General features: G+C 39.6%; 1 protein-coding gene across 1 annotated transcript; it reads right to left on the reverse strand.

Annotated features, from left to right (window-relative positions):
* Window positions 1-10,620: 10,620 nt before the first annotated feature.
* LOC132296250 (uncharacterized) lies at window positions 10,621-15,232 on the reverse strand. Its single transcript, XM_059794462.1, has 2 exons — window positions 15,046-15,232; window positions 10,621-11,219 (listed from the first exon to the last, which is right to left on the reverse strand). The coding sequence occupies exons 1-2, from the start codon at window positions 15,230-15,232 to the stop codon at window positions 10,621-10,623; spliced, it is 786 nt and encodes a 261-aa protein (XP_059650445.1).
* Window positions 15,233-16,090: the final 858 nt, after the last annotated feature.

The raw sequence follows: 16,090 nt of genomic DNA on the forward strand, positions 1-16,090 counted from the left end.
ATGTTAAATGATGTATATTATTGTTTTAGACCTGTAAGAATATAGGTAAACAATAATTCATAAATGGATTAAGGAATGGACAGTGTACAGTTAGGGAAAGATCCTACATGTTGTACTTTGAATGTTAATCAGCGTACACTTTGGAACTTGGAGGATTGTTTATATGTGATTTAATTTTGACTAATCATATTTAAATAGGATATTAAGTAACATGGATTACTTGAATTTAACCATGCTTGTGTTGGATCAAATTAATACTCACCTTGCTATTCAACTGCATCAGTTATGAACAATTTGGAAGATATGAAGGCTTATATTTGTTTTATCAGTTTATATTATTTTTTTTAGGCTCTACAAAGAATGCCTAATGTTGATATATATGTATTAATTTATATTAATGCATATTTTGGAGGTTGGTTGTTGAATATTTAGTGTTGCTTTATTAACTATGCTATTTGGAGGATTGTATGCACCGGTATGGGATGGTGGCATACTAGGGATGGACTAGTTCAAATACTAAGTCCTACCTAAACTGGATTGAGGTATGGATTAACTAAAAAAGTTAAGTCCATCTCATATTTTAGTCATGTCAATAAAATAATTGAATGACCTAGTAGTTTCTGGAAGATTTGTTATATATATATCAGACCACTATACAAATGGATGATATTTTGTAATAGGAGGACACGGACTTTATATATTTATGATATGGTACCATGGTATGAGTTTGAGTCTCAGGACCATGGTTAGGATGCGTATATCGCCTATGATGGATAGTTGGACAATAGTTGCTGTTCCCTGACAGGTCTAGGTACACATGACCACATTATGTGCGATTTGTATAGTATCTCTACTCAGGTTGAGACAGACTTATTGGGCTAGTGAGCATCCTATAGTGTGTACTTATACATATATGGACTACTCTAGATATTGTTGAGTCTATCTAGGATGTATTGCGTATCGGATTCCTGTTTGGATCGTAGTAGAATAGGACTTGCATGTGGGCCTGACCCACTCTCTTATTTTTCAGGTGCTCGTCAGTTCCAGGGTTAGAGCTTGGTCATGTAGAGCAGATACAGATTTCCATTCCACTGACTACGTAGGACTGCTTCTTTATTAGCTTGGATTTTGATTATAGTTATTATTTTTTTTTTTACAGTTGGGATTTTTATTAGGGGTTCACTAGATGGATTTCCGAGTTGTTAATTAATTAGAGGTTTTGGATTGATGGATGATGGATGCATTTGTCACTGTCCTACACCATCAAGCTTAAGAGTGTGCATTAAGGCGAGGGCCAAGTTTTACATTTATAGAAGCCACTACTACCTTCACTAAAATTATAGTTAGGGTGAGTAGGGATCGTCCCAAGGGATTGGAGTCGAATTTGGTTGTGGAATCACTATTAGGATTAGTAGGTCGAGTGATCAAACAAATGGTTGGTTGGTTGATTAAACTAGAGAGCAAATTAAACTAAATAATTGAATGTAACAAAGAGCAAGTAAGAGAGAGAGAGTTCTTGGGGTTTAGAGATCACCACCAAACAATGCTTTTCTACACCCTTAACTAGTGACTAATGAGGGAAATGTGTATTGCAATATTGATGTGTGTGTGTGTGTGTGTGTGTGTTTGGTTGATTCAATTAGTAAGGGTGACCAATTAAGCATACATTGTCTGATCAACATGTGAAAAGCACAATATATCTAGCAAGTCACTAATCCTTTCATTAAGCTCACAAGCTAAATACACCACAAGGTTAGAGACATATGCTACTTGTATTCAAAAGTGTGGAACATCAAACAACAAGCATGGATTGTCCTCCCATCTAGCAACTATGCTACCACTACACTACAATTAAGCTAATGACATGAAATTAAACTAATTAAGCTAAGGGAGAGGCACAATCCATCAGGAAATGAGCATGAACCATCTAGAAAATTACAAGAGCATTCCTTTAAGCACAATGTTTTGACAATCTCTAGATCTATAGCATTAATACACATAGACATGCATCAATAACACAAGAAATAGAGACAAACACATAAACATCTATTCTAGCATACATAGACATATGGATAGAATGAAATGATCAATTGGAAGCATTAAACCACATAAATCATTGAATAAACAAGATCTATATATATATAAGTGCCAAAACATGTATTACAACACTAATCCCTCAATAATACAGAAAATCAAGATGTAGAAAGCATGCTTGGGGCTAACTCTAGCCCCAAGAGGATGTCTAGCCACTCATGGTAGTGCTTCTCCAACCCTCAAGGGCTAACTCCATGGTAGAGATTTGCTTCTTGGTTAATGAAGAGTCTCCAATGGTGTCTCTAGCCTCTTCCTCCTCTAAGCTTGCTCTCCAAGAGCTCTTACAAGGTATGAGATTATATGATATGAAGTATATTGTGTTCTCATGTAAAAAGTAATCCTTATCCTTATATAGGTAGGTCAAACGACACAAAAAATGAGCTGGGGTTGTGCACAAAATATTCCCCAATGATTGGATAAAGGACAACTTTTTGTGAGCTGGAATTTTAACTTTTTCGCACTGGAGGAAGTTCGATCGATCAAACCTTAGACTTGCATTGATCGAACATGGCTGAGATCTATCGAACTTAGGCTGGATCGATCCTCAGTGGTGGCGCTTTTTGGATAAAGACAAATCTGAGATATTTTGAAGATATTTTTGGGAAAAGGACAAAAGTGGTTGGTAGGGTGGTACAACTCGATAAGATCAATCATTTAGATAAGGACAAGACAGTTCGATCGATCGAAGAATGATGTTGGATCGATCGAAGTTTTGAGGTCTCTGAAAATGTCATCATGGCTCTGATCCATCTTGAAGTACTGAGATTGATTATGTTGGATCGATCGAACTTTGATCTGAGATCGATCGAAGATGTTGATTTCCACCTTTTTCTTCCTTTTGCTTCCACTTAGGTCATTTCTTTGATTCATCCCAGAATTACTTCATTTCTGCTCTTATTTGTCTGAGTTAGCTTATTTTCGAGATAAGTGCCTGAAAATGGAAATAATACGAAATCAATCTAAAATGGTAAAGTAAGATAGAAAAAAGGTACTATAATGCTTAAGCTTAAGGGGTTTAAATACGCACTTTTCAGCGCTCATCAATGGATTTGAACAATTATCTTTTGAGGATTTTCAATTAGATTTCTTTTCAGCCATTTATTATTTAGTTCTTAATATTTTAATTTGTATTCTATGTTTGTTAAATATTAATTGTTTGATATTTCCATCGGGTTTGGGGCCTGAGCCTGATCAACCCGTGTCTCGGATCCGAGGGGTATCACATCCTCCATCCATTGAGGAGTTACTTTTTTCGTCCAATCTCAAAGAAATCGCCTCCAGTGTTACAACAGCTAACCTCATGGATTTGGCCCTATTTTCTTTCGATAGCTTCCCTCTTACTGATGAAGAGAAAAAAAGAGCTGAAACTCTTAAGGAGAAAGCAGCGCAAGATCAACCCCTTGTTGTCATATGCCCTACTGAGCATGAGAAGGAGGTTGATGAACCTCCTTTTAAGAAGACAAGGCAGAACCTTCCTTCTACCAGCAAGGGTAAAAATATTTCCAAAAGTAAAGAGAAGAAGGCTAGTGAAGCTGACCCTGAGGCTGAGGTTAGGGATTACATCTTAGCTGAAGCTGGAAAACCTTAGAGGCCCATCTTTTCCAAAGCTGACAAGTCAATTCTTCATTCTGGAGATTCTGTAGTCACTGACCCTTTTGCTGCTTTAGCAGTAGCTAGGGGAATGTGGTTACCCAAGGATGAGGAGATTATTGGTAATATGGGGTTGGACCAACTGCTTCCCTTTGCCCCTGTACGTGCTGTGGAGGTTTGCATTTTGCTGCTATTTTGATGTTTACTTAAATCTCTTTTCATTTCACTTATGATATTGTTGATTGTGCAAAACATATACCATACTATGGCGCTGTGCGCTACTGTTGAGGCTCAATCTCTTTCTATCAAGAAATTAGAAAGGGACCTTGCCAATGCTGAGAAGAAGGCTTCTAATGCAACTTTGAACATTAAGATAGCCTCTAAGGTGACGGATGTTTACAAGAATCGTTTGGCAGCATTCGAAGCTAAGGTGGAGACATTGGAGGCTGAGAACCAGCGTTTGAAGGATGCAATTGGCACCTGCATCACTGCTAGGAAACAAATGCAAGGACACTACTCCACTTTGGTATGCTTATCCAGTGCAAAAGCCTCCAGGTTTGGCTTTAACTAGGGCTCAGGTGACAAAATGAAGGACCCATAGGCATTTGATGTTGACATGAAAGTGTCATTCCCTTACACTGAGGGTCCACAAGCCCAAGAAGCTGAGGTGCTATTCGCTGAGATGGTGAAGTCTCACCAGGTGGACCATCTAGCTCCAAGTTCGTCATTTCATCCATCTTCAAACCCGTTAACTCCTTCAGGCTCAAGTCCGAATATGGTGGACGCCTTTGATTCTGCTCCTTTTAATCCAAAGAGGAAGTAAAATTGTGTAATTTTTATTCTGAAACTATGTATTTTGGAACAACGTATTTATGCTCTTGTGTTGTCATGGTTAAACTTATTTTGGGGTAATTTGCATATCTTTGAATGCTTTTATGTCGCATATCACTACTGAGCAATTTTTCATGCCCTTGAGAAAAGTTCGTTCTCTGGGGACTTCAGACTCCTTATGGTTTGAAGCAAAAATGGAGAAAATGGTAAGAAGGGAGCTCCTATGATAGTTCGGTCACTAACTAAGGAGTGTTCTACCATTTAGTGATCTAACCATCAAGGGAACCCTTCTTACCTTTAACTTGTACGGAGTAGGTATATCAATACTCGTTTTTTCGTGTATTATTTCAATGTGGGACAAATTACTTACTTGACTTAGTAATTGTCTTAATTAGATTCATTGATTTTAAGGATAAAATGTTAAAGAATATAACAACCTCTACTTAGGTTCTTCCTAATTCATTTGGGTTTTGTCCTATTTTCTTGTATTCAGATTCCTTGTGTCTGAAGTATAAAGCTCCTTGTCTTAGAGGAAATGGTTGATGGCTTCGAATAACCAACTTTTTAGTGCAGCATTCATATCATCTTGATTCAAGGATTTTGAAAAGAATAGGCTCAAGAAAGAGGGTCCCTTGATATGTTGGCCTCTGACTGAGCAATTATACTTGAAGACCTATTTATTAAGGGCCACCTTTCTTGGCAATCGATAAGTGTGGGACTGCACTATATATTGCATTCACATTTTTCATTTATTTTCGATGTGGGACAAAACTTCTCATGGGTCGTACACTGTTTGGCTAAATATGAGGGCCTGTAGGTGTGACAACCATAAAGAGTATTTGACTCCGAAGCGGTAAATTCCTTGGCTATGAGCCTTGGAGGATTTGTATTATGCTGTATTCTAATGGTCCAGTATGTAGTTCCTCGGTTATGAGCCTGAGAGGAACTATATTGTGCCGGACTCTTAAGGTCCGAGGTATGTGGATCCTCGGTTATGAGCCTGAGAGGAACTGTCTTGTGCTAGACTATTGTGGTCTGAGGCATATGGTTCCTCGGCTATGAGCCTGAGAAGAACTATATTGTGCCGGACTTTTGAGGTCCGAGACATGTGGTTCCTTGGCTATGAGCCTAAGAGGAATTGTATTGTGCCGGACTCTTGTGGTTCGAGGCATGTGGTTCCTCAGCTATGAGGCCGAGAGAAACTGTATTGTGCCGAACTCTTGAGGTCCGAGGCATGTGGTTCCTCGGCTATGAGCCTGAGATGAACTATCTTGTGTCGGACTCTTGTGGTTCGAGGCATATAGTTCCTCGGCTATGAGCCTGAGAGGAATTGTATTGTGCTAGACTCTTGAGGTCCGAGGCATGTGGTTCCTCGGTTATGAGCCTGAGAGGAATTGTATTGTATTAGACTCTTGTGGTCCAAGGCATATGGTTCCTCGGCTATGAGCTTGAGAGGAACTGTATTGTGTCGGACTCTTGAGGTCCGAGGCATGCGGTTCCTCGGCCATGAGCCTGAGAGGAATTGTATTGTGCTGGACTTTTATGGTTTGAGGTATACGGTTCCTCGGCTATAAGCTTGAGAGGAATTGTATTGTGTCAGACTCTTGAGGTCCGAGGCATGTGGTTCCTCGGCTATGAGCCTGAGAGGAATTATATTTTGCCAGACTCTTGTGGTCCGAGGCATGTGGTTTCTCGGCTATGAGCCTGAGAGGAATTGTATTGTGCTAGACTCTTGTGGTCCGAGGCATATGGATCCTCGGCTATGAGCCTTGGTTCCTCGGCTATGAGCCCGAGAAGAGTTGTATTGTGCCGGACTCTTATGGTCCAAAGCCTGAGGTGGAAAAGGCACCACGTATGCAGGACAGGCTGAAGATTCAAAAATGATATGAGGCCACGAAAAAGAGTAACTGTGACTGGGAAGTCTCCCATACATTTGCTTGGGAGACTATCTTTCACGGAGACTCTCTTCGTGGCGACAGACGTGGTGTGCCACAACTATATTAACTATACACCCTTTTGTATTTCTAATCGATGTGGGACAATAATAAAATTTGTATTTTAGGCTAGAAGTCAGGGCCTTTTTTTTTTTTTTTTTTTTTTTTTTTTTTTTTTTTGGTTAAAAAGAGAATTATTGCAAAAAATGCTCGCCGGTACTATTAATTACCAGCGGGTTCTCTTTACAATGCACCCAAATACTGCCACTGTTCCTTATATAAAGGAAAGCTAAAAGCTATATTTAACCAATGTGGGACCACCACAAAATACATGCTTTGGGATAAATACATTTGGGCTTAATAATTATTATCGATGTGGGATAAAAGTACAAACCAAAAGCAAAAAATATAGTTTCTTTTGTCGTAATATCATATCAATAGTAATACTAATAGTAGGGTATATGTGTGGCCCCCTATGACGAAAAAAAAAGTAATAAGTAGTATCCTACATCAACATCGAATTCAATTATGACAGTCGGGTACAAGGATCTATTGACCAGTTATGTATCTATCATACTTCCACATCATGAGTTTAGAGAAAGAGGTGTATAGACTAATAAGAATCTTTTATTATGTGGGCCATAAACAACCATATTTGTAAAAGAAAAGCAAGTGAACTATATTGTTTAATGATAGTACCTTTGAAGGTGTACTACATTCCATGGACGTGCAATTGGACGCCCATCAGTTTTTGCTAACGCGTAAGCTCCTTTCCCTACTACTTCTGTAACTCTGTAGGGTCCAGTCCAATTGGGTTATAACTTCTTTACGTAGGCTGTTTCCTGCTTCAGCACCCAATCTCTTACCACAAAGCTTCTGAACCTCACACGCTTGTTATAACTGTTACATAACTATTATTGGTATGAAGCGAGCCTAATTGCCACAACATCTCTCTTTTCCTCCAAGCGGTCGAGGCTACGCTCGAGCTATTGATCATTATTCCTTTTGAGTAACAAATGTGTCATAAGAGTAGGTATTGCTAACTCGGTGGGGATGACAGCCTCGGACCCATACGCCATTGCAAAGGGGCTTTCCCCCATTGGTCGCCGTGGGGTGGTTTGATATACCTAAAGTACCTTAGGCAGATTCTCGTACCACTTCGACTTGAGCTGCTCTAACTTTTTCTTCAGACAGCTGAAGATGGTTCGGTTAGTTATTTCGGCCTGCCCATTCCCTTGTGGATGACTAACCGTGGCTAACTTCTGTCTGATCCCATACTCGGCGAAGAACTTTCTTGTGCTTCTATTGTCCAAATTCTTACCATTGTCCATCATGATAACCTTCAGCACTCTGAATCGGCAGATTATATTATTCGATAGAAAACTTTTTACTTACTCATGGGTCACGCTTGAATAAGCTTCGGCCTCTATCCACTTTGTGAAATAATTCGTGGCTAGCAATACGTACTCCTTTTACTCCACAGCTTTGGGCAAAGGTCCGACCATATCAATCCCCCATTGTGCGAATGGCCATGGATTTACCATTGCATGCAAGTCCTCAGTAGGTTGATGTTTCATTGGCCATGTCGCTGGCATTTGTCGCATCTCCTGGCATATTCTTCAGCATTTCGAGCCAAGTATGGCCAAAAGTAACCTTGAGTTAAGACCTTATATGCCTGGGATCTACCACCGGAGTGGTTGCCATAATCCCCGTTATGAATTTACTTTAGTATTACGAGGGCCTCAGTGGGGCTTAAGCATTTCAAGTAAGGACCTGAGAATGACTTCATGTACAACTGATTATTAATAATAGAATATTTGGCTGCGAAGAACCTGAGTTTCCTTGCCTTGGCTTTCTGGTTCGGAAGCATTCCATGCTTGAGGTAAGCTTCCAGCAGATCCATCCAACATGGTTCTCGTGGAATGTCTGGGATCACCATTATTTCCTGCCAAAGACATATACTAGGTTCGTCCAGGATGTCTATTGGCACTATCCGGACTAAATCTTCATCTGAGGAAGATGCCGTTGTGGCCAGTTAATCTGTTTTGGAGTTCTCCTCACGAGGTACTTAATGGAATTTGATTTGATCGAATCCACGTGAAACACTCTCTACAGCCTCCTTGTATACTTTCATTCTTTCTTCCTTGAGCTGATACTTGCCTATCACCTGATTCACAATAAGTTGGGAGTCAATAAAAACCTTTAGACACCTTACCTGGAGCTGGTTTGCCAACTGGAGCCCAGCGAGTAAGGCCTCATACTCGGCTTCGTTGTTAGTGGCAGGAAAAGTCAAACGGATTGACTGCTGCAGCTTGGTACCATCAGGGGTTGTGATAACGATTTCGGCCCCAGCACTAGTTAGGTTCGAGGAACCGTTTACCTGAAGCTCCCATTGTGGTTTAGGAGGGTTTGGCTCTTCGGGCTTATCTTCATACTCGAGGAGGAAGTTGGCCAATACCTGGCCTTTGTGTGACACCTTTGGCTCATAAGATATATCAAACGAACTAAGTTCGATTGCCCACTTAGTTATTCTTCCGGACAAGTCTGGTTTAGAAAAAATAACTAGCATGGGGTAGTTGGTTAAGACTACGATGCTATGACACTTAAAATAGTGCCGGAGCTTCCTCTTTGCATACACTAACGCTAGTATGATCTTCTCTGCTTTGCTGTATCGCGTCTCAGCATCTGTCATCATTTTTCTTGTGTAGAAGACTGGTACTGATTCTTTCCTTCTACCAGTCTGATTCTTTTATTCTTCTCTGATCGGTATGGCACTTATGGCTATGCCAGAGATTGCTAAGTACATGATAAGAGTTTCACCAGGCTTTGGAGTGGACAAAATTAGAGGTTCAGCCATGTAGCACTTTAATTGATTGAGAGCCATTTGCTACTGAGGTCCCCATATATCCTTATTCTTGGATCTTATTACATCAAAGAACGGTTTATACTTATTTGGTAATCGAGTTATGAAGCGATTGAGAGCTGTAATTCGGCCAGTCAAAACATGTACTTCCTTACGAGTTTTTAGTTCATGATTTCGTATGAGGGCCTGAGCCTGAGCTGGGCTTACCTCTATCCCTTTCTTGTTGACAACATGGTCGAGAAACTGCCTTGAAGAGACTACGAAGGAACACTTGGAAGGATTCAGCTTCATGTTATATCTTCTCAAAGTGTCAGAGACTTCCTGGAGGTACTTAGGATGGTCCTCCTTATTCACACTTTTAACCACCATGTCATCGATGTAGGCTTCGACCGTCCTTCTTAGTATCTCGTCGAAGATCTTGTTAACAAGACGTTAGTAAGTTGCCTCAGCATTCTTGAGTTCGAAAGGCATGACTTTGTAGCAGTATGTGCCTTTTTCTATTATGAAGGTAGTTTTCTCTTCATCCTTTAGATTCATGGGGATCTAGTTATACTCGGAATATGCATCGAGGAATGTGAGTCTCTCATAGCCAGTGGTAGTGTTAACCATCTGATCTATCTTGGGTAGTGGATAGTTATCCTTAGGGTAAGCCTTGTTGAGATTGGTACAATCTATGCACACTTTCCATTTTCCATTCTTCTTTTGAACTACTACCACGTTTGAGAGCCATTGTGGATAGTGCACTTCTCGGATGAAGCCTGCTTGAAGCAGTTTGCTTACTTCTTCAGTAATGATTTGACTGCGCTCAGGAGTGAACCTTCTGTGTCTTTGCTTAACTGGTTTGAACGCCGGATCCACCTTCAGGCTATGGTATGAGATTGAAGGGCTGATTTCTACCATGTCCGAATGATCCCAGGCAATCGCATTTGCGTTCTGTCGAATAACATCAACTAACGCTTCTTTCTCTTTGGCTGTGGGGGAAGAGCCCATATAAGTGATTTTTTGAGGATTGCTGTGGACAACTTTGACGGTTTCGAGAATTTCCTCGGTAGGTTTTGTGGCTTCGGTTTCCTCCTCTGCTTTTAAATGCTTGGGTAAAGGGCTCTGTAATTGCTATTTGGAAGTACCTCCTGGGATCACACCTGGCTGGGACTGCTTGATCATTTTCTTTGCTTCATTCAATATCAGCATGAAACATTCTTTGGTAGTGACCTAATCTCCCTAAAGATTAATAACATCCTTACCGTCCGAAGACAAGCATCGCATCACCTGATGAAAGGTGGATGGAACCCCGTTCATTCGGTGGATCTAGCCTCTGCCCATAATGAGATTGTAAGAAGGATGGATGTCTGTTAAAACAAAGTTCTCCTTTAATGTCCAATTTGCTACAGTGACGGATAGATCAATTACCCTAATAGGGTCCATCTTCGTGCCATCGAACCCCATCAAAGGACTAAAGGTGGGCCGAATTGATGATGACAAAATCTCCAATTGCTCAAAGACTGCCTTTGTGATAATATTGGGGCTACTACCTGAGTCTACTAATACTCTTTTGATCATGCAATTTGCCACCAGAAGACTGATGACCAGCGGATCCTCATGGGGAAGCTGAACTCGTGATAAATCTCCATTGCCGAACCCAATACTGATACTGCCTGAAGTGATAGTGTTTACAGAGGATAGCTTCCTTAGCTTGTGGGCTGTCTTCAGTCTGGATCGGTATACCTCTTCTGACTCTTGGTCGTCTTCTGACCTCCCGTGTATTGCATGGATAACCTTCACTTGATTTCCCGCTACTTTCCGAGGATTAACCTCCTGAGACTTCACGTACTCTTTTGGTGTGAGGTAATCTGCCAAATCACCTTTGGTTATCATGTTTTCCACTTGCCGCTTGCTGCCTAAGGGATCTGCAATCATTGGTTGTATGCCCGTAATCCCTATAGTAGGCGCAGTGCTTGCTCTTGTCCTTTTGCTCCAAGGGTTGCCTCATTAGCTGAAGGGCTGTGAATCTTACCTTGTTTTCTTAGAATAGCCAAGCTAAGGTGGTACAAAGAGGTACGAATCTCTCCTATGTCCTTTGTCTCTTCTCAGGTACCTGAAACACCGGTGCTGAGGCATGCTGGCTTCTTTGACTTTTTGAACTTGAAGCTTTTTCCAGAGGCTTATTTTCCACTGTAATGAGGGTGGCATGCTGTGCTCGGTGGGCTACATTCTCCTTAAGCAGAATGTAGATTTGTGTCCTAGTATTGAGAGTCTGCATGTCTGGAGGGGAATATTTGACTAGGGAGGTATGGAACTTGGTACCCTGAATCATACTGATCTTGAATGTTTCTACAGTAGTCTCAGGATGACAATCTGCTATTTCCGAGGCCTCTATATTAAATCTGGATAGGTAATCTTGTAGCGTTTTGTGATACCCCCGGATTTCTGGATGCAGGTTGGAAAAGCCCACGCTCGATTACCCGAAGATATCAAACCAATTAGCAATAAACGAACACAGAATACAATTATGATAAACAGGAATAAAAGAAAATTGCTGAAAAGATACTAAAGTGATAATCCAATAATGAAAACCTCAGAATAAATTTTCATTGATTAATAAAGTTTTCTGATAACAACTGATCCTCCAAAATAGAACTCGGGAATCCATACCGTGTGGACCCCTAAAAAACCAAACTAAAGACAAATTAAATAAAAAAGGAAATCCAAAGCTAAATACAAATAGTGATCCTACGCAGTCGGAAGAATGAGAGACCGTCTCTGCTTAGCACGAACAAGCTCTAAGATTGGAACCGTCCGATACCTGAAAAATAATAGTGGGTCAAGCCCATGAACAAGTTCTATCCTAACTACAATCTAAACAGAGATCTGATACGCAGATACATCCTAGATGTCTCAACCATATCTATATAGTCCGTAAATAAATATATATATCCACACTATAGGATTCTCATTGGATTATGATGAGGGTCTCAACCTGAATAGAAGGCAACATGCAAAACGCACCTGAGTGGGCATGTTTACCTAAGCCTAACAAGGTATACCTCAACCAATATAGCTAGCTACGCATCCTACTGCATATACGTTCCCTAACCGTTGACTATGAGATTCAAGCTCATATCGCGATACCATAATTATATATATAAATTTCATCCAAATACAATGTTGTGCCGGTCAACTGTTCGTCGCCAAAACACAACATATAATTATGATTTAAATGTTTTAATTAAATCCCTATCCTTCATAATACAGAAATATAAACAACCATCCAATATGTCGTTCAACTGTTTTAGTTGACAGGACATGAAACCATGTAGGATTGAACTGTTTTAGTTCATCCATTTCGTATGTATGAATAGGTAGGAATTAACGTTTTGATTTAATCTGTCCCTCCATATGCCACCGTCCCATACCGGTGCATATAATGCATATGATCCGTAAATGATGCAACACTTTAAAAAGTACATCAAATAAAATCCACGTAATCCATATAGTTGATAAAAATAGAATTTAAACAGTTCATCAACTAAAAATCCATAATAATATCCATGTACTTGACGAGACAAAGTTTAATCATTCGTCAATTTAAAATCCAGAATCCATCCATGTAATTGACGAGACAAGATTTAATAGTTCATCAATTCAAAATCTAGTATACATCCACGTAATTGACAGAATATAATTTATTAATTCTTCAATTAAAAACCAGACCAACATCCATGTAATTGATAGGAAATATGTAATTTATTCTTCAATTAAATCCAGGAGAAACATAACAAAATCTAATATGTATAAGACCTTATTATGCATCCAAAACAACTTTAAAAATCCTATTCCAGTTATCCAGGTTGCTAAAATAAATGTAAGCACTAAATATTTTATATCGGTCAACCGTGTGCGACATTGCTTAAAACTTCCACGCTGTGAATACCATTAGCATATAGAGATAAATTATGCACTGTGGGTTCAATTACAGCATATTATCATGTTTAGAGTCCATTCTACAATCCGTTAAAATTTTAAAACAAGATTAAAAAATTCAGTCCTTCCTATCCGTTAGCAGCGTGCAAAGTTGCTTATTTTATATTGTTTATTCTATTTGCACTACGGATCAAATTATGCAATTAGAGAGTTTAAAATCCCATGAAATTACTTTTAAAATTCTCATTCCAGTCCTTGAAACAATTCAGAATCCCAAACACGTCTATCAAAACTGTTTCGAAATTCGTCAAAACAAGGGAAAACAAGGGAGCCTGCTCTCTAACCAACAGAACAGGCTCTAAGCACCATGGAGCCGGCTCCCTAGCCCTTGGAGCTGGTTCTATGAAGGGGGGAGCCGGCTCCCAACCTCCTAGAGCCGACTCTCTCCTTCTTTGAGAGCACTAAACCTCTTTCAGCTCCGTTTCTGATCAATTACTCCGACTCCGGCCTTTTCCTACCCTTCTGTTCTTCCCTAAAACTGCTCTTAACAGTCCAACATATATCCAGTATCACCCCCAGTCCTTAGCTTACAACAGTAAGAACTAATACAACGATTAAAACAATACCAATTTGTTATGCCTTAAGAACATACGACGAACCTCTAAACTTGCAAGAATTATTTCAGACAAACATTAAACATATACAGATGATCACTTTGACATATAATAAGCATGCACAAACTCAATTAATATTTAATTAAAATCCTAGAGACCATCTAGGTATGCATAGAACACTGGCCAAGGGGAGAGAGACATAATAGAACTTGCCTCTTGGTTTCGAATTGAAACCTTAACCATCTTCTTCCTAGGTTCTTCCGGCGATCGTGACTACCGTCAAGGAATCCTCTGCTTTGGTTCTAACCCTCGAACAGCCCTCAACTTTCGTCCTTGGTCCAGCCTAATTCTTTGGCCAAAACCCACTATCCCCTTCTCTCAGTTTCTCTCTTAACACTCTCTGTTTGTGCATAAGGTTTTATTGATTTATAACCCTAAGCCGACGTCTAATGTAATATTTATATAGGCTTAAGGAAAACCTAATTTTTAATTCTTAGGGAAGACGGAAAAGAAATATAAAATAAATCTACACTAAGTCGGCTAACCCGTGAGCATATACAAAACCCTAGAATTATATTACACCATATATAATGAATAAAAATATAATTCAGTTGTTAATAATTATTATTAATCCACATATACATATATACCCATATATACATGTATACACATCCATAGGTATTAACCGTACCCATTTACTCCATACCATCCAATCCCATCCTTAATAAATTAAACATCTTAATTGAAACAATTTATTTAACCATTCAATTCAAGTCACCTATTTTATAATTTCAATTAAACAGACAATGCCAATTAAACAAACAAATTAATTTAACCCATTAATGAACATCCACATAAGCATATAATTCAATAACCACAAAGAAATCAATTACCAATTTAAAAAATTAACAATTAAACAAATAACATGAACTCACATAAACACATATCTATATAAACACCTAAAATACAATAATTAAATTCCATTTTAAGTCATTTTTAAAATTAGGAGTATTACACGTTTCTCCTCTCTTCTGCCGTATGGTGAAGAGACTAGAGATGGTTTTCTTCTGCTTCTTGTTTCCACAGTATTATACTAGGAACATAACGCACAAGGTTTCGTAGTTTGGGATGGATTTGTGTGGCCTATTCTTGAACCATTCTAATGGAGCTCTCATTAAGCTAGTCGGGAAAACCTTACACATGAACACATCGTTGTGATTGTCTAGTGCCATCTTCTGTGAGTACTGATCCAGATGACGGGAAGGATCTCTCGTGCCATCAAACTGAGTGAAGGAAGGCATAATGAATTTCTTTGGTCTGTCAGTGTGGTATATATCATCGGTGAACGGAGTCCTCACCAGAGAGTTCTTATGCTCTCTGGCCATCTCAGCAGGCGTCTAAACCCTTAGGAGTCTCTTCTCATCAATGGCCTCCTGTATGCTCGCACCATCTAGAATACCATTAGTCCATACCGTAAACTTACAGTTGGATTCAGCCGGTTCGTCCTGTGTGCGACGAGGATGATTGTCCGCAACGACCACCTCGATCCTGGTCCTCCACTCTTGCTGAACTTCGTTAGGTCGTGCCTCATTGGCCTGAGGTTCGTTGATTGGAGGAGCGTTCTGGTTGGGAAGAGGTGCTGCTGCATCACCTGGTGGTGCCTGCGGTGCTAACTGAGACATCGTCGTTTGAAGGGCATCGTTTCACTGTTGAAGCAATGCAATCTGAGCGACGCTGGTCTCGTTCACTTGACGAAGTGTTTCGAATTGGTGCAAGAACTCTTCTCACATTTTTTGCATCAACTCCATCTACTGATCAGCTGCTACTACGGATCCTCCGATTGACATTCCAGATCGTAGTAGCATAAAAGAATTGAATCAATTGCGGAAGTATATTTCTATACGTTTCCCACAGACGGCGCCAAAGTATAGGTGCAAAATTTCAATCAACTACAAATAGTTAAAAGAAAAATACAACTCACTCGAAGAAAATAACAGATAGCAATAATCATTCAGAGAAAAACGTATATTGCTCGATGATCTTTATTGGAGATCTAGGCCTCTATTTATATACAAAAAGGTGGTGGAATTATGGTAGGACTCGCCTTGCTTGTCCTCCAATTCATTCTATAAACATCATTATTTACTAATAGAGCTCTTTTATTTTCATAATTATTTCAATGTCAAACTTTCCTTGCACGGAGTTTTCCTTCTATGATGAATCCTTTGATTAACAGGAGTCAT

Source organism: Cornus florida, unplaced genomic scaffold (assembly GCF_030987335.1).
Source record: "Cornus florida cultivar Cherokee Brave unplaced genomic scaffold, ASM3098733v1 CherokeeBrave_3.0.0_Hap2_Chr02, whole genome shotgun sequence".
Classification (NCBI taxonomy): Eukaryota; Viridiplantae; Streptophyta; class Magnoliopsida; order Cornales; family Cornaceae; genus Cornus; species Cornus florida.

Bases quoted from the DNA above. Each gene is read 5' to 3' on its own strand.
- LOC132296250 (XM_059794462.1), bottom strand. From the start codon at position 15,232: ATGGCCAGAGAGCATAAGAACTCTCTGGTGAGGACTCCGTTCACCGAT. The intron at 11,220-15,045 runs GTAAGGTTTTCC...CAATGATTGCAG, and splicing joins TCACAACGATGTGTTCATGT to ATCCCTTAGGCAGCAAGCGG.